The following is a 21,478-nucleotide window of genomic DNA, read 5'->3' on the forward strand; positions in this document are numbered from 1 at the left end:
AACTAACAGAATGATTAATTTGAAATTTTATCTCATCAATGAGGAAATGAAAAACTTAAGATAATTTATAAAAATCAAATATTTAACAAACATTTTCAAATATGAATTTTTGAAGAATTTTTTAATCTTTATCTTAATGAAACTGTAAACTGTACGTATAATCTTATTATTTTAATAATTTACATAAAACAGAAAATACAATTTTATATTTTCGACTGTATTTGAGACTACCAGTCGCAGACAATTAATTAGCAGACAGCAGGTTGCGCATCACTGGCCCAAACGAATAATTTATAAAGAAAGATCTCAATGGTAGATGTAGATTTATCGTAGCCTTAAATGATAACAATAACAAATGAAGCACTAAAATAAAAAAAGTTTTCCTTGTAAAATAGCAAGAGTATTGGACTGTATTATACGAACAGCTACTAGTTATAATTTTAAAAATTAGTAATAATTTAACAATTTTTAATTTAATAATTTTTTTAATTGTTAAATTGTCAATTAACAGTGTCAATTAATCATAATAACCAGTAATAATTGTCATTTTTTAAGATGTTAATTTAACCATTTTTTTAAAATTATAAACCTCTCAAAAAATAAGTTGCTTTCAATTAACTTATAATGTGTCTTTTATTAATTGAGTGGTCATATTTTTTAGAAGACATGTAAATCCTCTAGACATGTAATGATTATATCGTACGAATACATAATCTATATTTTAGATATGTTCGTCGAGCGTAATACGAAATATTTGGTACAATATTTCACGATGCATAAAAAGTGAAAACCAAAAAATGTTTGTAATGCTAAATTTAAGAAATTCGTCATTCACGTGCTATGAATTGCGCAACTGATAGATTCATCGAAGTTCAATATACAGGAAATGACGAGGAAAAAGCAACTTATTTGTGTTGATAATGAAATTCTGAACGGGTCGAAAGGCTAGTCAGAATATCCTCGACATAATTTTCGTCATGTAGTTCTTTTCTGATCTTTCAGAAGTGCGTTTCAGTACAACATTGTTGAGAAGTAAGTAATACAAATACATTTATCTTTCAGATAAAGTAATGTGTGTCGATGCTTCTTGTATATTTCTTTTCATTTATAATTGTCTTTTAACTTTTCTCTCTTTTTTCTCGTTCTTTAATCCAAAAAAAACGGTTAATAATATTTTATCGTTTATTCAGATAGTTTCTAAATCGCTTCATTAATTTCTAAATATATTATATAATTAAATTATATAAATTAACTATAAATAATTAACTATTATATAACTATTTAAATTAATTTATAACTTGCCATTATATTGGGAATAAAATTATTTAAGACGTTTCGTATTTTTATAAAGTCCTAATTCTCTGATTATTGTTCGTAATTAATCAATCTTATTCTATTTTGTGCTATTGTAATATTTTTTAACAAAATATTATAATTATCAATTATATTTTCGGTGCTATCCAACAATAACTGAATCTTTGTAAAAGTGTCGATATTAATTTTAGATTTTTTATATCAATAGTCATAATATCGACATGAAGGAATCCACGGAACAGAATAATAGCAATAGCATCAGCGGAAGCAATAATGAAATAAAGAAACGTTCCATGAAATGGACTGCCGTTCTATTTTATATCTATCTCCACGTTTTTGGGTTTGTTGGGTTATATATTTTATTTACCAAGGCGAAATGGACGACAGTATTCTACTGTAAGTATCATAAATTATTACGTAGAGCTACAAATAATAGACATAGAATTAATAAATTCTTTATGTAATTAGCTTATTTTGTAATAAAGGCAAAAATAAGAATTTTATTTTGCAGAAGAATGTTTACATTAAATTACAATTGTCACAAAGTATCCTGTAAAATATAAATTTTAAATATGCATTTTTTATGAATAAAAGTCATCTGCTAATGCATTTTTAGCTGGTATTCATAATCTCTCTTAAGATGTTATAAACTAAAGCTGTATAGCATTTTAAGACATTACTTAAGACGATCTAGAAATAAGGACTGACTGCGAATATCGGTCTTTGTAATAATATGTTTACCATTTTCTTTTCGATAGTCATTTAACTAATGGCCTCCTGCTTTGCTGATTTTAGTTTTATTTCTCGTCACAACTAGTTCCATAGGACTGACAGCGGGAGCTCACAGACTATATGCACATCAAACATATTTTGCCACATCACGAATCAGATTTTTTATAATGCTTGCACACACTATCGCAGGCGTAGTAAGTAAAATATTTATACAATATTGAGAATATTTAATATTATTCAAGTATTTAAATAGTTCAATAAATGTCAATAAGTGTTGATTAATCAAAATACAATTATATCTGTAATAATATAAGATAAAATTTAAAATAAAATGAATCCTTCTTTCATAATAGTAGTATATTGCTTTTAATATTTTCTTTTACACTTTCATGGCTATTAAGTCCGTCTATATATTATCTATATCCTTAGCACATTGAACATTTTTACTGTGTGGCTATATCATTCTTTTGAAAAATGTAATTTTGAAAAATTTTGCAAAATTTTTAGTAGTTTTAATTAATATAATATGGTATAAATATATTTTTAATGAAGCTAAATCGCGGGCAGCTATTATTATCACTTGTACATTGCATGACGTTGCTTTATTGTAAAGATCCAAGTCATGTTTGTCATCATATTCGGGATATTATGTAATACGTAGCGGACATATTAATTAACTATTATAATCGTAAAGTCAATGCCAATCTGAAAATATGCAGTCATAAAAAATAAAAATGTACATTATAAAAATAATCATGTTTAACTTTGTCTGTATTTAGGGTTCGATATACGACTGGGTATTTTGGCATAGGATGCATCATAAATATTACGGTACCGAAAGAGATCCGTACAATCATAAAAGAGGCTTCTTTTACTCTCACGTGGTCAGTAATCTCTTGTCAGCACCTTCTGATATAAAAACATATGCGAGAGACATTGATATGCGCGATGTAGACATGGATGGATATATTTGGACACAACGAAAGTATGTCTCTTTAATTATTATAGTTTATGCATAAAAAATATCTTATTTTTTTCTTGTGCATTCAACTCTTTCTATACATGAAAAATTATAAAAGAACGGATTTTTTTTCTAATTTTCTATTATTACTTTATCAATATATTTTTAAATTTTTTTTTTCGATTATACTTTTTTACCTTTTTACTTATCCGACTCTCTATAATTATATAAATTTTTTTATTAACTTTATTAATTGCATTTCCTATTTTTTATTTTATACTTGAAGAGATTCTATTCCAGAATGTGAAATAAATTACTCTAACTTTGTCTAATTCTAATATACACACACACACAAATAATTATAACAACGATAACAATATAAAACAATATATACAATAATCAAAATAATATATATTACGTAGGTTTTACTGGATACTCTTCATCGTGCTCGGATTTCTGTTGCCTATCCACGCAGCTGTAGTATATTGGGATGAATCATATACAAATTCGTTTTTAATTATTGGTGCAGCGCGATTATTAATAACAACAAATATTTCTTGGCTAGTAAACAGCGCCTTGCTGGTTTGGGGCATGAAGAAAGGGGATAAGTTAATATCTGTTTTTGATACTCTCTCGCTTTTCTGCAAATTATTCTTCGACCTGGCAAAGAATCATGGTACCGTTCTTATAGATAAGAATGGTATACGTTATAAATAGCACTTAACAGAATTTGAAGATTTGAGAATATTTTGTCATAAACTCTACAAAATTACACAAATAAAAAAATATGTTTCATCTCTCTCTCTCTCTCTCTCTCTCTCTCTCTCTCTCTCTCTCTTTCTCTCTCTCAGCTTAAATCATTTTTTATTCTCTGGATGACATAAAAATGTTACATAATAAAAGTTTGAAAAATATATAATAATATCTTCATAAAACTTTTAATTTTTCTTATATATATATATTTTTAATCATATACTCTTTAATTTAAAGTATTAATAAAATTCTATTTTTAAAATTCTATTATTAAGTTTAGAATCCTATCTCGGTAAAAAATTTGTTATGCATGAATATATATAAATATGTATAAACATACATAAATACGCATAAATATTCATATACATGTATAATTATATATGAAATATGTCCATACATGTTTATACATCCTTTTTTCTTTTGTAAAATCACTTTTTAGTGTAATAGAAGTAATAATAATAATAATGTAAAAACATAAAAAATAATTAAAGGGATAATTTTTGCATTGTTTGTTTTAGAAAAAAACAAATTTGGAAAAATGTAAAAGAATTGCTCATACATAATTATACATAATTTTATATATAATTATATATAAATAATTTTTTTACATTTCTTCAAACTTGATTTTTTTTTAAACAAATAGTGTATAAATTAACTTTTTAATTATTTTTAATGTTCTCACGATACTATTATTATTTCTATTATATTAAAAAGTAATTTTACAAAAGAAAAAAGGATATATGAACATATATAGATATATTTCGTATATAACTATACATGTTTATGAATATTTATGCGTGTTTATGTATGTTTATACATATTTATACATATTCATGCAAAATTTTTTACCGGGATATATTAAGTATTAAAAAATTATCGTATTAGTTAGACTTCGATATATTTTTCTTTCTTTTTTTAACGGTGTATTGTATCTTCTTCATACGTATAATAACGTAATCTTTGCATTATGTCTATTGAGTTTATTTTCAATAAACTAACTTGTGGCATTAATGTTTTAGATTTCCGGTTGACGACAATTCTGTCTTTTTCCTGTCAAAGTCTTACTGGATGAATTACCACTATATGGTACCATGGGACTGGAAAAATGATGAATTCGGTTCTTATGAAAGAGGATTCATCACGTTCACCATCAAAATGTGGCGCGAACTCGGTCTTATCAATCAGCTGAAGACTGCTACCTGCGATGATGTGCGAGAAGCTCTTTACAAAGTGGCCTCATCGAAGATGACAATGGATGAAGCTTTGGCGGAAGTAAAACAGAAAGCAGAAGAAGCCGCTTATAGGGAGAAGCTGATATATCGTCATTAAAAAAATTAATTTATAAAAAATAAATTAATGTATGTAATTTAATATATTATATATACAGCGTGTCCCGAAATTCGCGAATTGGAATATCATAGTAAGAAGTTTTCAAAAAATTCAGTAAAAAAGTTATTTGTGAAGTTTATTTTAAGCAATAGTTTGTGAAATAATGAAAGTTTTTGAATATGGCCAATTATGGACTAAGTAATCTAAACGTAGTCCATAATTGTAATCCATTTTTAAACTCTTATATACAAATTACTGTTTAAAATAAAAATTCACAAATAACTTTTTTACTTAATTTTTTGAAAACTTCTTTGTTATGTTATTCTGATTCGCGAATTTTGGAACATCCTCTATTATAATATACAATTTAGATTGATATGTAATTAAACTTTGATATATGATTGGTTTCTTGTATATGTCTGTTATAAATTAAACATCTGGTGCTCGATAAATTTATTGTCTAAAGAAAGATATAATCGCTAAGAAGTGGAACAATAAACAAATATTAAGTTTGTTTTTTTTTATTTCTGCACTAAACTGTACTGGAATTCTCTTCCTCACTTTCGCCACACAAAAATATTAAATATATTATATCTATCTCTTATATAAGAAGTGTACACTAGTTCAGCCACAAAAAACAGACACTATATCTCTATTGTAATTGTATCTACATTGCGTAATCAACAATTGAACTGATATTTGATAATTTGATGGTTTAAATAACAACAAGGTGCAATAGCAGCGTGTAGCACGCTGAATAAAGAGACGCAAAGTATGTAATGTCTTTACATAAAAATATATTTTTTATTAAACATTTTATTTTAATTATTAATATGACAGCTCATTGTATAATACAATACAATATAGACAAGTGATTTCTTATATTTAATAGTAAAAAATAATTTTAATAATTTTATGTTCTCGGCGAATTGTGACATTCATTTTACATGCTTGTCATACTGGATGAACAAGCGATTATAATTTTATTTAAGTTATCAAGATTTTGATATAAAATAAAAGTCGTAACCGAAAGGTAGATAGAAATTTGTAATTAAATAAATGCGCTAACAAGTAGCAGAATGGTTTGTTACATGTCAAGAGTATTAATTTAAATTCTATAAAAACATAAATTATAATTAAATGTTAATTCAATTAACTTGACGCACTCACAAAGTCGCGAAACGCGCTGCGTTTCCGTGAAAAAAGCGATCTCGTGAAAAAAGAAAAATAAATAAAGTTTTTATTTTACACGAAAAGATATTTTCGATGTCTTTGAAAGAAGATATATAACAAAACAAATAAGTATGAAAAGTGCTTACACGTGTTTATATCGTGAAAAGGATAATCGCTTACTTAACTAGAACGAGGAGCAACGAGTTCCGTCAAAAATCATGACTTCTCTCATCGCTATAATTTTTACCTCACAAACTGTTACACACATAACAGTTCTTGAATCTTACATATTAACCGATACCAGAGAATGATAAATTAATATAAACATACATCGTACGTCCATCACGTCGTAGCTACATCACATTGGATACTTACGTTCGCTTTGGTTTATAAATCTTCAGTACTATACTATTAGAACAAAAGTTTTTATTTACATACTTATTTCTTTCCATTTGAAACATAAATGATTATTATATAAATAAATTATACCAAATCCAGTGTTACCTATACTAATTCATATAATACAATAAGCACAAAATATACTAATAGGAACTAACTAAAATAAGAATTACACGAAAACGTACTTAATTATAAAAATAACAAATAATTTCTCTTATGTCGCAACTAAAAACTTAAATGAATTTTTGTGTGCTTATAATATTGTCATAAGAAAAACGAAAAATAAAGAAATTTTAACTGTTACGCTTGTTAAAGAATAATGTCTCGCTGATGTTCTGGACGATTTTTTAAAGTATTTTTTAAAGTTAATTTTGATTTAGCGACAAGACGGTATTGTTTCAAGATTAATATCAAGTTTAATAACCAAATTATTTATTTTAATCGAAAAGGTGTAACGTACAAAATGTGATCATGTAATAAATACATATATATTAAAATTGAGCAACGTTGTAACCTTTATACATTCTTAAAAACGATTTGTATTTATGTCAAGTTAGATTTATAATTTCTGTATCATATTTAAAATTCTACATTTCTTTTTTTTTTCTTTACCACAATATTGTACATTTATGCGTTACTTTAAAAGCCAAAAGTACAAAATTATTACATTAGATCAATGCTCCAATTATACAAATATGTATATATCTATCGTTACGATTATATGCGTTAAAAATTGTATGAATAATACAAACTGTTCAATAATTACATAGTATAATTCGGAAGCTAATTATATATATCAATTTCTATATCTGAAAAAGAGATAGAAAAGTTTATCGAGCGAGTACATCTTGTTCGGAATCCAGAACACCATCGACATTACGAAAATCCTGTTCGGTGTCGAGCCTTCCGAGGCTGTATTATATGGAACCCGCCAAATAATCGTACAACGACATGCCGAAACCGAGATGCGTGACGGTCGAGACGTAAGTCCTGGGGAAGGCCGACTCAAATATATATCTTTTATGAAATTTGTCCAAACGAATCAATTCGTGATCGTTGTGAACGAGTGCGAAGAAAGCCTTATTTAATCGACAGTCTTGCACGCACACTCGTAGGATCCTACTGATCCTTCGTGTAATGGTGCATCACTATCGCTTCGTCTCTTTCTTCCTGCGTTTGATCTGTATCGCCCCAACCCCATAACTCGTGGCTGCCATCACCCGTCTTCTCTACTCGTTTTCTCACCATATTCTCAGATACGCTCTTTAAATCGTATGCCCAACCGATCTTCGCGAAGAAGTCGATGAAGGCCGTCGTAAAGTTGAACCTGTAATTGCCAAGCTCGGCCGTCTTGTAATCCCAGGGAAAGACGTGATGGTAATTGTGCCAACCTTCACCGAGGGCGAATACGGCAACACTTTTGTTCTCTGATGGATTGATATACCTATGATAAATAAGAAAACAATTAAATGTTGATCACATCGCCCAAAAATCAACCTTTCGAAACATAAAAATCTGATAAAGATTTGAGAAAAGTAAAGAGTAAACAATTAGATAATTTTTTCCTTCAAAAAAAAAAAAAAATTAAGGGAGTACAAAATTTGATTTAAAAGGTACACTTGCGTTTTTTTAATTATACTTACTTGTCGTAGGGTTTGTTGCCGAAGAGATGAGCCGCAGAGTTCACTAACCATGTCATGTTCAATGTGAAGATATAACGGAGGATAGTAGGAATAAAGTAAGCGTTCGTCCAGGTCTCGTTCCAACATACGACCGGAATAATAGTTGGTAAAATGAAGCACAGTAATGGCATCAGTATGGTATAATATCTGAAATGAACAATAAATCATTGCAGATACCTCGTCAATAACATTATTTCGATTAATATCAACATACGTACTTCTGAATTGCTTAAAAGGCATACACCACGACGCAAGATGTTAGTAGCAATTATTTTATTTCCATCCAATTTACACATTAATAAATTTACGTTATAAAATAATCGCTACTAACATCTTGCGTCGTGGTGTATGCCTTTTAAGCAATTTACTGTTTTTAATTTAATCACGTTTTGACTCTCAGTTGTGTGTACGTACTTCTTTTGGAATGCCAATATGGGATCGCTCTCGAGATCACTTAAATCGATACGCTTGCCCTTTTCCCTAACTTCCGGATGTTTCCTACAGAGCAGCCAACCCACGTGCGAAAAGAAGAAACCTCTCGTAGCGTTATGCGGATCAGCATCGGTCTCGGTGTATTTGTGATGAACCCTGTGGTCTCTGGCCCAGTCGATCGCTGCATCCTAGATACGACAAAATTACTTGAATGATGTTGATAAATGTAGAATGCCTTATACCTTTAAGGACCAAAACTAACAAAATAATTTATAGATCATATTTTCTAAAGATTTTCGAGAAAATAAATTCGATCCTGGCTTCAGATTTTCGAATTCTAAAATTCAAATTTCAAAGAAATAATCTGATTATCGTGAAACTCGGTTTTAGAAGATTCTTGATATTGCTGAGTTTGAATGTAGACCGAAAACATTGAAATTCTAAAGAGTAGCCTCTATGAAGGAAGATTTAGCGTCAAAATACTTATAATTAGAGTTATTTGAAAATCAGTTTGGAAATCGATACTAACTGCACAGCATTGATGAACATCAAATAAAGCGAAACTAGAAACTTGATGTTACTTCGCAATTAAAAATTCCTTAAAATTATCATAAATATAATAAAATTATTTTCATATATAATAAAATTATTTTTTAAAATTCTGTCTGCCATATTAAATCCATCATATAAAGTTTTTATTTTTAATATCAGAAAATAAAACATTATCAAATTATCCTGTAAACTAAGTTTAAATGGAGCAAACAATTTACAAACTAAAAGATAAAAGTGAATCCCTGCAAATAGGATCACCTGTCTACAAAGAGTTAATTCGTTTCGTTCGCATAAAACAATTTTAATACATTTCCGGCACACTTTATATTGTTCCCTCTTATTTGCATATTTCTCTGAATATTTATATTGCAATAAATAAAAATGCCGAGGATGTGCATGTCAGTACTTCCGTCATAACTATATACTACGTATTAACGTATTATATTCTTGAGCTCATGGAACGTTTTTTTTTCTTAACAATACATAGTTTGTTTAATCAACATCTAATGACGTATTGGATTATATTATTTTACCATTTCTTACACGCGACGCGTGTTTCTACTTGACATCATTGCATCAACATGAATTCCTTATATCTCAGTAGCTAGAAGAAAGAATCGATTCTATCGTATTTTCGTTCGATTGTTATGTTGTTCATATATACATTTAATTTAATATTTGCCAAAATCCTAGGATTGGAATCTGTCACGAAAAAAGCTAATTATAAATTATCGAATTTATTTCTCTTAAATCCGAATATTTTTATTTGTTATTTTGTGAACAATTTCTGAGAAATTCACTTACCTGGAATGCTATAGTATTCATAATCACGAGTATCAGCTGGAGAGGCCACTTGGCTTTGTAAGATCGGTGTGCCCAGAGTCGGTGAGCTCCGGCTGTGATTCCCAAGCCACTGACTTGATACAGTAAAATTGCTGCAATCGAGAAAATTATTAAGTTACATGCAAAGGTCGCCGTTTGCTCCAGATCATCAATCTTTATTGGATAACCATCTTGTGACAAATTACATTACGAGAAATATGATTGACAACACGGAACTGCAGAAAATTTATTCGTAACATGAATGTCGTAACGACGTAACATGTTTATATAATTACAACCATCTTGAAAAATCTATTGTAGTAACAAGCGCAACGAGAGAGAGAGAGAGAGAGAGAGAGAGAGAGAGAGAGAGAGAGTATAGTAATAATTCCAATAATAAACCATTTAGCTTAAACCAGTGATGCGCAATCTTTTTTAAATTAAAGCCATTTTCAGACAAAATCTTGCGAGATTTTATTTAATTTATGTAACTTACTATATTACTTATATAATTGATCGATATATTATTATAATATGTACATAAATTAAACAAATAAAAAAATTGTATTATAATATCAATAAGGAATTAAATAGATAAATAATAAAAGGACTACGAGCTACGAGCCAACCTTGATGTTCGTTGCTAACTAATTAAATTTAATCTTTACACAATAAAAACACAAACAGTTTCGACCCGTCATTGGATCATTCTCAATGTGACAGATAATTACAATATAATTCGTTAATAAAAATTGTTTCCATCCACTTTATACAATTATTTTTTACGTATAGTGATGGTCACAGTAGGTGTTGCGATGTCGCATTTGTTGATTTTTTTCAATATTAGGTATTTCTTTCTATTTACAAATTCCTATAATCCCTGTTAACGAAATTAGAAATGTATATAATATAATATATAATTTCTTTATTGATATAGTAAGATACAATTTTTTTGTTTATTTATTCTCCAGTTATTCATTTTAATGATCGTTGTTACATGACTGTACATTTTGTGTAGAAATAACTATTAGCATGATTAATTTTGATATTATCAATAAAAAATAAAAAGTCAAAATAATTTATAAAAATCAAATATTTGACAAACATATTTTTTATTTATGAAATATAAGCTACATTTTCAAATGTAAATTCTTGAAGATTTTTTTAAATGTATTTAAATTAAACATTATGCATAATGTTATAATTTTTATGCATAATGTTATTATTTTCATAGTTTACATAAAAAGTAGAAAATATAATTTTACATTTCCAGCTATGAGTTGATCGCAGAAAATTAATCGACGAGATGTGGATTGCGCATTACTGGCTTAAACGATATCATAAAAAAATTCGCATCAACAGGTATGCTAATCTCTTTCAAAAGAGTCGCAAGTAATATCGGACATGTAATATTTTAGCCGACCTAATTGGCATTCCGCTAATTGCTTGCGTTAAAGAGCTTCGTGTAAGAGCAAAGTTGAACAAAGTCTTCTATACGACGAGTATGTCAACGCAAATATACCAGCTAAACTCAGTCTATCATGCGATCAATCAAATAATATTTTGATATAATTTGATTTCTTTATTGAGCAAAAGTATTATTTCAAATAATTATTATGTAAGCAATACGTCACTTAATATAAAATTGGATCACTCACCGAAAATGACGGTTGCCAATTTGGCGGACGTGAATGAGAGATAAATTCCATAAAGGGCGCTGAGATGTAAATACGAGAAAACCACCACGTTTCTCCAAACGATACGCCGAACATATTTAGGTTTTCCCTTGGGCTCTTCAATTAGTTGCGGCTCGCCAAGAGTCTCACCTTCGAATAGCACTCCCGTCGGTGTGCTTGTTATATTCGGTGCCATCCTTGTCTATCAATGACATACAAATTCCTATTATATTATATGTTTCTTGCAAAAAATTTTAATGTCATCAAATCTTGCACTATCATTGCTGTCGTATTAATTAATAATTTATTTTTTGTTCCGTTAGCATCATTCATTATTCATTAATCATTTATATTTATAACATAATTTTTTTTTATTGTTCATTATATGGTTGCCCTGAGTATTTAATTATTTATATTGCTACATTAAAATACAAGGATAGAAATTAGATAAGAGAAAAAATCCTATTTTTAGTTGAAGCTCGGCGTTTAATAATATACACGAGGGGGTAACCACTTAATGTAATCGTGGGACAGAGTCCTCGAAATCATTATAAAATTCATATGAAATCTCTAGATATAATCCGATAATTACATATGCAACCACGAATAATCATTGTATAATATTAAAATTAATTAAATAAAATCGTACATTTTACCAAATTATTTCATATATAGTGAAAAAAATTATTTGTAATTAGATGAAATCATATGAAATCATGTAATCTGCGGTACAATATTTCAACTAGTGGTTACTCCCTCAATCAAATTTTTGCAAATACATTTTTCAATGTTATACAAATCAAAACACCAGCGTATTATTAATATAATTCCAATATTTTGTAGTTTTAGAAGATCGCAAAAGCGTACTAAAAAAAATATAGATCATATTTTTGTTAAAATTAAATTAAATTAAATTAAAAATTCAAATTAGCTAAATTTTTTTTCTATAATAGGACGAACAACTATGTTGGATATAGTCACGTACTTATTAGATGCAAGATATAATGGATAATTGTTAAATAGTAGAAATGAACAATCTCGAAATATAACCGTAGAATATGTGTGTAATGAATGAGTCGCTTAATTATGTTAAATTTATAAAGATTTAATTTCAATACTGAAGATGATCTGATGATAGATCGAAACGTTTACATATCTTTATGTATTAAATACAAATAAATTTAAATTCGCTACTACTTATTATATCTAGTATGGAATAAGCCTTTCAAACCAAACAAATATTTTCTTTCGACCCACGGTTTCTTTATTATTTGTTAAATTTTTTTAAGTCATATCTAAATTATTTTTAAATAAAAGCCAATATTAAGAATAAAGCAATTAAATAAAAGAAAGTCCTATTTTCGATCAAAGCGGATTTCAATGTTTAATGATCTTCATATGCAAATTTTTATAAACACATTTTTCAGTTCTATTTAATACAATTAAAACACTTGAGTGTCATTAATACAATTCCAATATTTCGAAGTTTTAGAAGGTTACAAAAGCATAGTAAAAGAGGGATACATCATATAGTTGTTAAAATTAAATTAAAAAATTAAAATTAGCTAAATATTTTTAGGTTAAATTAAAATTATTTGTAAATAAAATCAATGTTAAGAATAGAGCTCCTTTGACAAGACCGCCGCGACGATAATACATTTGCACACATGGCTTATTTGATGGAACTCGTATAATAAACATCGTATAATAACGTCATAATTATCGATACTCTTCTAGAATCAAAAGCCATGAAAGCCTCGTGGAACAAATAGCAATGACGTATGACGCAAAAGCGATCGATAAAAGTAAAATCAGTAGCAGTAAATATGAGTGTATATATGGGACAAATACAAAATGTATCGTTTCTCTCCTTTTAATTTCATCTTTCTCTTTCTAGCTGGAATTTACTGGGAGTACCTTTTTGCCATTTACTAGAAACTTGACTTTACAATTATCGCGATTTGCAATTACACGTCAAAGATACATGAAACGGTTATATCAGCGGGCACTTTCTAGGTAATGCATGACCTGGAAACGTAAAGCAACTGCGATTATGTCATTCATACACGCACAAGCGCACCGGTTCGTCCGCTAATTGGTAACCGGTGCCCGGCGACAGTGATATTGGGGAAATGACACCTGTAAGACTTCCATCACGTCGTTACACGAAGGTACTAGCTGACATCTCGATTATCCCAGTTAGAAACTCGCGTCGCGAGACCCGGATAGGTACATGATTAGACTCGATTCATCGATGATGCTAGTGAAACCGCGAAGACCGAATACTCACACGACGCATTTGCTATACTATAAGGTAATAATGGAGTACGACTTCTCGTTGTCGTACTACGAAAAATAGACTTCTATTTGGATCACGTGTACAAATTTGAAATTTAGAAATATCTTTTCATTTTAACGATTGTTTTAATTATCTCTTAATTACTTTGGAGTCGACCTTCCCTCGATTCAAACGCGAAAGCACCTGACAGTTTCGGGATTATCGACTGGTTTATCGAGACCGATGTGTATACGTACGAAGCTCGTATATGCTCGTCGTTGCAATCCCGCAAGTCGTCTCCAATTCCGTCAAACGCACGTGGATGTACGAGCCCGAACTGGAGGATCCGCCTATGTCCCGCGATCGCGAATATCGGAGTAGAACACAAAATCGTGATGGTCTCGACAATGCCCGGTCGAGGACCGTCTATCGACTGCCAGCAGTGCCAGCTGGATCCTCGATGAACGTCCTCCAGGCGCAGGCTCGCGCGGCACCGGGACGCCGACACTCGGTATTTTCGTCGACAGTCGCTTGCGCGGAATCGCTTTGATGAGTAATCAGCTGATCCTCTTAATAATCCAAAATAATCCGGTCATAAAGTTTCTATCGAAAACCCAAATCGAAATAATTTGAGACAAAAGCAATGTATTGTACAATAATGTATAAAATTCGTATGAATAAGTAAAGCTTTTTTTCAGTGCAATTATACGTGTATTCAATGAATTTTTTTAAAAAGACAAAAAAATACAAAACAATAGGAACTTGAACTTGGTGTAATTTGTTTATCAATTATGAACTTGATATTATCGATAATAAGTACATGATATATCATAGAAAAATTGAGATTGTATTATCATAATGGCATAGTTCTTTTAATATTTTTTGTAAACAGTAGAAATTATAAATACAATCTTGTTCATACATTCCCTAAGCTTAATATGCGCTATTATACTTATATTTTAAATAAATCTACTTTATTCATTACCAAAGAAACGCGCACTGAGAGGAAAAAAAATAGTTGTGGCAACTATAAAGTACAACTCTAAAATTTAAATACTTGCAACTAGTTTTAAAAAGTAATAAAAACTAAAGCAATACCGAATACTATAGATTATAGAAATATAGTATAGTACTATAAAAGTATAGTATTCAGTACTACTTTAGTTCTAATTACCTTGTAAAACTTAGTTGCAAATACTTAAATTATTAGAGTTATTAATTTAGTAGTTGTCAAATTTTTCTCTGAGTGCGATGAACGAGTTACATCGTATTTGAAGTTTATTTAAAGAACGATGTAATTCATTTATCACATTGAACATTCATAATCCATTGATCGAAACCTTTACAATAGTGACTACAGTGTCATCATATTTTAGATGTGACTATGACAAAATTGAGGACATGGCCTCAAGAACAACCTCGACTTATTCGAGCGAGCTCGATCATTGCCAAGGCTGCAAAGCATTTGAGGTCAACTGTGTTTCTCACGTAGCACATCGATCAATCTAACACAATGATATTATTATCTCTAAGTAATAACATCGAAGATTTTATCATTATTACATGATTTCTAACTACATATATCTTTATTGATCGAATTTGTTGACAATCAATAAAAATACTTGTAATTGATTAGATTGATTTTCTTCAGAAATTATTAATAATACATCTCCGAAGTTGTTAGAATAAATATAGTGTAATGAATTCCATATTCAGCATCCATCGACTCATTTGACTCAACAACTTTCAAAAAGATGATTTATGAAATAATTTCTTAATGATCGCAAAAATTATAAAATTATAATCAGCTGTAGAATTATTTTTAGTATCGAATACGTACGACACATCATGCGCATACATAAATTTGATGACTTCAATCATTACATTCAGTGTAATAATTCATGATTTAATATGTGCACAAATTACAATAACAGTTCCTGTGATTATGAAAATAAAAAATATCATTTTCTTAGTAGCTGCTATATGTAAAACGTGACTGATTAATAAACTAATAATTTCGATGACAAGCTGATTATTTTCATATTTCTGATAAGAAGCATTGCGCGACTATTAATTTGATGTATGTAATAGGTCAAGTTTCATATTCTTTAAGACAATCGTGATTTCTAATATAAAAATAAATTATAGAATCTCTCGTAACAGTTTATTAAATATTACTTTAATTTTTCTGTTTACGAAGAAGGAAACTTAATAAAAATAATATGCACATCTTGTTAATAGATATACGGATAAGTCGCTCGAGAACTAATTAGAATCGACGCAATGCATTAATCAATAAAAAAAATTAATTAGTAACAATAGTATCTAATAAATTGTAAAATCAATTCCGATAAGTATTTTTTAGGTAATATGTAAAATCGAGTAGATTTTTATCGACAACTTGTACATCAACATTATGTTAATATATCTTATTATATAATAATTGGAAAAGACATAACTCACAAAAAATATAAAACAATATATATTACATAAAAATGCGCATTAATTTTAATTTGCTTTAAAAAATCAGGGATGAGTCAGTTCTACATTAGTGCTTATCACCATTCGACAAAAAAAAATGAAAAATATCTTAATAATGTTAATAATTGACCTTCATATGTGTCTTTCCAATTATTCGCTACCACGTAATTCTCAATGTCACAGTTTTGACAAAACTACAACGTCGACAAATATAATTATGCATCTGTATATTCATATATCTTTTTTTTGCGCAGTTTGAAGTCAGTCATATATCGATAAAAAAAAATTTATTTATTAATAATTCATATTTTTATTTATTTGGCACAGAGACTTACATAACGCATAAGAAAATGTACAAAGTCCTTCATTTCTTTCCTTTCCATAAAATAAAAAGTTCTGATTGGTTTGACTTTTTTATTCTTTATGCATTGTATACGTTACAAAAGTCTATGCTCCGACCTTAACTTTTATCATCAATTGTTATCATCAATTGTCAATTTTTCCATGACTTTTTGTTTCTATCCCACGTTTATTGACGATCACAGGTCTGCTTCTTATTCCTGCACTCATTTTGCATCGTGTGCATCAGTTCAGAGAGTGCGCGATAAATAAAAAAAACAGACTTTATATATCGCGTCGTTAAACAGCAGGGCAGTCTATTTTCACGAAACAGCTGATCGGATAATAGATCTCGGCAAGTTGACTTCGCATTTTATCTTGTCGTTTAGTTAAACGACCCGAGTACGTATGCGTACGTCATTATCACTCCATACACACACACGCGCGCGCGCATATATATGGACTGAGTTGTTTTTATAATTTAGAACCAGTTTTTCCTAAACAAGTTATTTTTTTAAATAAAAACAATTTAAGTTACAATGCTACCTTTTTAAATAAAGTCCTGCTTTCCAACTTGAAACACTTCTAATTATTAACGTTTTTCGACAAAAGAAAAGATACGCGAGACTGACGGTTTGTTTCGAGATCGCGAGGCTTAAAACGCGCTGATCTTAAGATCTTCTAAATCTTTTCTCTTTTCTTTTTTTCCCTCTCTCCAACATCCAGTTTGTTGAGGATCACGTTATACCGGTAGTTATAGCAGGGATTGGGGAGAATAATCGGGTTGCGCCTGATATGGTATATGGGTAAACCGTCGGTCGGCTCGGACCAGACCTCAGCTGAGATCGTCTGAACCAATGGAATCGCTTCGCACACTCTCGCCACCTGAGACTAGCGAATGGTGACGGACGGAAACAAACCAGACTGCGCGCATTCTGTTCTTCCGACAAATATCGACCGCACGTCTATATTAACAGTGCTGAACTAGACCACTTGCTTCGCGCTTTTTAAAGGCAAACCACTTCCAATTATGTAATTTAAACAAGTATTTTTTCATTATTGTTTTTCTATACTCTAATAAATAACGAACAGTTGAAAAAAAAGCTATCCGATTAGTACTTTATTAATAATCAATTCCATACTGGTAAATAATAGCCGGTTGTTCCATCTTCAGATAAATTATGTAATTTATCCAATAGATAAATTACATAATTTATCTGAAGATGAAACAATATAAGGAGTAAAAGAGTAAGAGCATAAAAGAGTAAGAGAATAAGACAGTGAGCTAAAATTTACCGAAAGGTAGAACAACTCAGCCTAAATATATATATATATATATATAAAAGGCCGGTATTTATAGTCTTATATTTAAGACCGTCTTAAGTACAGTCTTGAGATGTCATGAACCAATCAGAGGGCTGCATTAGCGACTTAAGACATTATTTAAAACGGTCTTAAAATAAGAACCGACTATGAATACTGGCCTAAGTCATTTAATTTTGTAATTTCACGGATTTATTAGCTGAGAATTGAGATACGATGTATAATATTTTTTCAGACTGTAATCCACGCTAACTGTTTCTTAGATGTGCCGTTTTGCATCATTTGTTTCATAGCATGAACTCGAGTGTAATAGTTCACGCGAGTTACACTCGGGTAATGCTCGCTGACCCCTTGCATGCATCATACGATCATTATTCAGTATGATTCACACGTATTGCGCCACGTCTACGTATATACGTGGCGCTTGTACTTCATGTTAATGACTAATAATAAAAAAATGTGTTGATCAGAACTGCTCGTAGCAAAAAAAAACGACGTTGCGTACTTTCAGACATTTTTACGATTTTGTTTTTTATGAAATCATTCGCTCTTGCTTTCCTGTCTTCCTTCGACCCCTCCCAACATTGTTTTTTTTTCTCTATAACAATTATTCCGAGAATTTCTATCGTTAATTTTTCCCCACGCGAGCTTTTAAGCGAAAATACCGAAAGAAACATCGTGTAACATAGCTTCATCTTCGCGCACGCACCTCACCACGTCTCACGCAACCACGTGGACACGAGTTGCGTACACGTAATCACTATGCCGGCGATGCGATCTCGTATTGGTCGATCGCGGCTCGTACGACCGCGTGCTCGCTTATTCTGGCGCACGTCGCCAAGTCACACAAACACGCACATACATACGCAAGTATCTGATTCTCTGTATTGAATCTAATTTTCTAAATCTAATAAATCTGGTTTGCATTTTTTAATTTAAACTTCTGGATTCGTAGATATCCGAAACGTTCCGTCGAAAAGTTTAAATTAATAATAAAAAGGTATTTTAATAATATCTCTGGGAACATTCAATACGCCGGTCGGGGCCGGTGGACTGGCATCGTGCGTGTATGCGTAAGTACGTAGATCATATACATGAACGGATCACGCGCGTGACAGCTGCTCGTCTTGTTTTATACCACTTCCTCATACGTGCATTATATCACGTAAAGCGCTAATCTGGCGGGTATACCAACCGATCACGCATTTACATTGTGACATATGTATAAAGAAAAGTGTTAGGGTAAAGTACCAAATTAAAATTATTGAGCATTCAATTATATTTGACTTTATAAATTCATATAGGCAGGACTGGCACTTGAAATACTTTTATCCGAAAAACAGTATTGATAAGATAATTATATTTTGTATTTTGTATTTCATGGGAGCATATAAAAGTATTTTGTATTTCAGTATTAATAACAAAAGATTGAAAGTATTTTGTATTTCAAATACTAACATTGATAATCAACCTTATTACTTGAATTACAACATACAAAAAGTTTTCAATCTTTCGATTTTAAATACAAAATATGTGATACTTTTATGTGATCCGTTGAAATAAAAGATACAAAGTATTGCAAATAGTATGTTTTAAATAAAAGTATTTCAAATACATGCCAGCCTTGCATATAGGTATATATGCATTGTGTGTATATAAAATTAAGGAATAAGGGATTAATTTAATTCTTCTATTTTACATTCAAAGTTTATAATACGAAAAAATAAGGATAAAATATTTTAAGAAGCTAAGATTCCCATTCTAAACTTACTTTTAACGATATCAGTGTCGGTATCACACATTGCCAACTTTTTTACCATAAATATAAACCTGCACAATGGCAATGTAAAATATTTATACTGTCATTTGGAATATATTTGCATAAGTATGTATTGCGTTTAAACTATTGTTTGTAAAAAAATTTTTGTAATTCAAATAAAATTGCAATTATTGGCTGTATAATAAATATCATATGTACTTTAATTTTTAGGTATTAGATTGGAACAAAAGTTCGTAGCATTACTTCATTTATATTATGTCTCATGTTTAAAAAGACTGGCAGTTATCTATTCAATTACCATTCAATAGAGCAAAGTTCAGCTTTAAGAATATACTTTTGTAAATTACAGTGCGATAATTTTTCACGGAGTTATGAGTAATTAAAGTTAAAATGCTGCTTTTATTTAATCCGCAATAATTTAGTAATACATAAAAATTACGAAACTCATTAGAATTTCAATTAGAAACTCAAAAGATATCAAAACTTTTTGAAAATAGAGATCTTAAGCTCTAAAACCATATTTTAATTTAAATTTTGCCCACTTTTACGAAATTACAGCTGCTTGAATTTTGTAACTTTACGATTTTTGATCCAACCTAATAAAAAAAATAATTTATATCTCAATTAACTTAGATTGTATGTTACAACTTGCAGAATTCGTTTAGATAATACTATAATAAGTTACTACTACATAATATTTTTCGATTTGATTTTATAATTTTCTCATAGATTAAAAACCTGGTTCAACTTTGATTCATCCTAATGTTCATGTATGTTTATACATATTTATATATATTCATGCATGAAAAATGTTATAAAATATCTTTTTTATACATGACTCATATATTGATTAGTGCATAAATAATGACAGTTCCCCGAAAATTTTTTTATATTGTATATTCATTAATGCATAAATAATAGCCATTCCCCGAAATATTTTTATATTATATCAATATGCATACATCAATATATATAAATATGTATAAACATACCTAAACACGCATAAATATTCATGATCATATATATTTATACGTGAAATATGTCCCTACATCTTTCTTTCTTTTGTAAAATTACTTTTTAATGTACTAGTTCGAACTATTTAACGTTCGAACTTGAGATTAGAACTGTCCGAACTTTCAAATCGTCTGATGTTTCCGAGTACTATTTTATACATATTTATATATGTTCATGCATGAAAAATTTTTTACCGGGTTTGAACGAATTATGATAGAATGATCAATATAGGTGCGTTCAGCAGAATGCAATTATTGCTCAATGGTTTACTGATGAGCTACAATATGTTGAGTGCTCTAAAGCCCATGGCACATACAAAAATGTAAGGCAATAAGAAGTAAGCAGTAAGGAAATCGTAAGGCGTCGTCTACAATACACGGAGTAAGAAGTAAGAGTAAGAAATTGACCAATCACAGTCGAATGTGAGAAGAATAATCG

At 29.7% G+C, this 21,478-nt stretch overlaps 2 protein-coding genes across 7 annotated transcripts in view; one reads left to right on the top strand and one right to left on the bottom strand.

The window, feature by feature from the left end:
* The first annotated feature begins 955 nt into the window (after nt 1–955).
* LOC108758105 (acyl-CoA Delta(11) desaturase) lies at nt 956–5,257 on the top strand. 3 transcript variants are annotated; one of them, XM_018502895.1, is made up of 6 exons: nt 956–1,032; nt 1,523–1,710; nt 2,110–2,240; nt 2,826–3,031; nt 3,430–3,615; nt 4,780–5,089. In XM_018502895.1, the coding sequence occupies exons 2-6, from the start codon at nt 1,536–1,538 to the stop codon at nt 5,087–5,089; spliced, it is 1,008 nt and encodes a 335-aa protein (XP_018358397.1). In that variant the 5' UTR covers nt 956–1,032; nt 1,523–1,535. The 3 variants fall into 3 exon arrangements, with proteins under 3 accessions (XP_018358397.1, XP_018358404.1, XP_018358411.1); XM_018502902.1 differs by having other exon boundaries at nt 974–1,032; nt 1,506–1,710; XM_018502909.1 differs by lacking the exon at nt 956–1,032 and having other exon boundaries at nt 1,536–1,710; nt 4,780–5,257.
* Nucleotides 5,258–7,315: 2,058 nt separating this feature from the next.
* The window catches only part of LOC108758328 (acyl-CoA Delta(11) desaturase), a 20,890-nt gene continuing 6,727 nt past the window's right edge, over nt 7,316–21,478 (bottom strand). For 2 of the 4 annotated variants that reach the window (XM_018503228.1, XM_018503212.1), the window contains exons 2-6: nt 11,808–12,027; nt 10,132–10,262; nt 8,758–8,963; nt 8,305–8,490; nt 7,316–8,105 (exon numbers count right to left, since the gene is read on the bottom strand). In XM_018503228.1, coding sequence (XP_018358730.1) covers nt 7,781–8,105; nt 8,305–8,490; nt 8,758–8,963; nt 10,132–10,262; nt 11,808–12,021 — 1,062 coding nt within the window. In that variant the 5' untranslated portion in view covers nt 12,022–12,027 and the 3' untranslated portion in view covers nt 7,316–7,780. Of the gene's footprint in view, nt 8,106–8,304; nt 8,491–8,757; nt 8,964–10,131; nt 10,263–11,807; nt 12,028–14,360; nt 14,440–19,061; nt 19,065–21,478 lie in introns of those variants that run through there. The other 2 variants (XM_018503238.1, XM_018503220.1) reach the window with 2 other exon arrangements.

Source organism: Trachymyrmex cornetzi, unplaced genomic scaffold, assembly GCF_001594075.2.
Source record: "Trachymyrmex cornetzi isolate Tcor2-1 unplaced genomic scaffold, Tcor1.1 scaffold1017, whole genome shotgun sequence".
NCBI lineage: Eukaryota > Metazoa > Arthropoda > Insecta > Hymenoptera > Formicidae > Trachymyrmex > Trachymyrmex cornetzi.

Excerpts from the sequence above, each read along its gene's own strand:
- LOC108758105 (XM_018502895.1), top strand. The coding sequence starts at position 1,536 with ATGAAGGAATCCACGGAACAGAATAATAGCAATAGCATCAGCGGAAGC. Across the intron at positions 2,241-2,825 it reads CACACACTATCGCAGGCGTA|GGTTCGATATACGACTGGGT; the intron begins GTAAGTAAAATA and ends GTCTGTATTTAG. Across the intron at positions 3,616-4,779 it reads GGCATGAAGAAAGGGGATAA|ATTTCCGGTTGACGACAATT; the intron begins GTTAATATCTGT and ends TTAATGTTTTAG.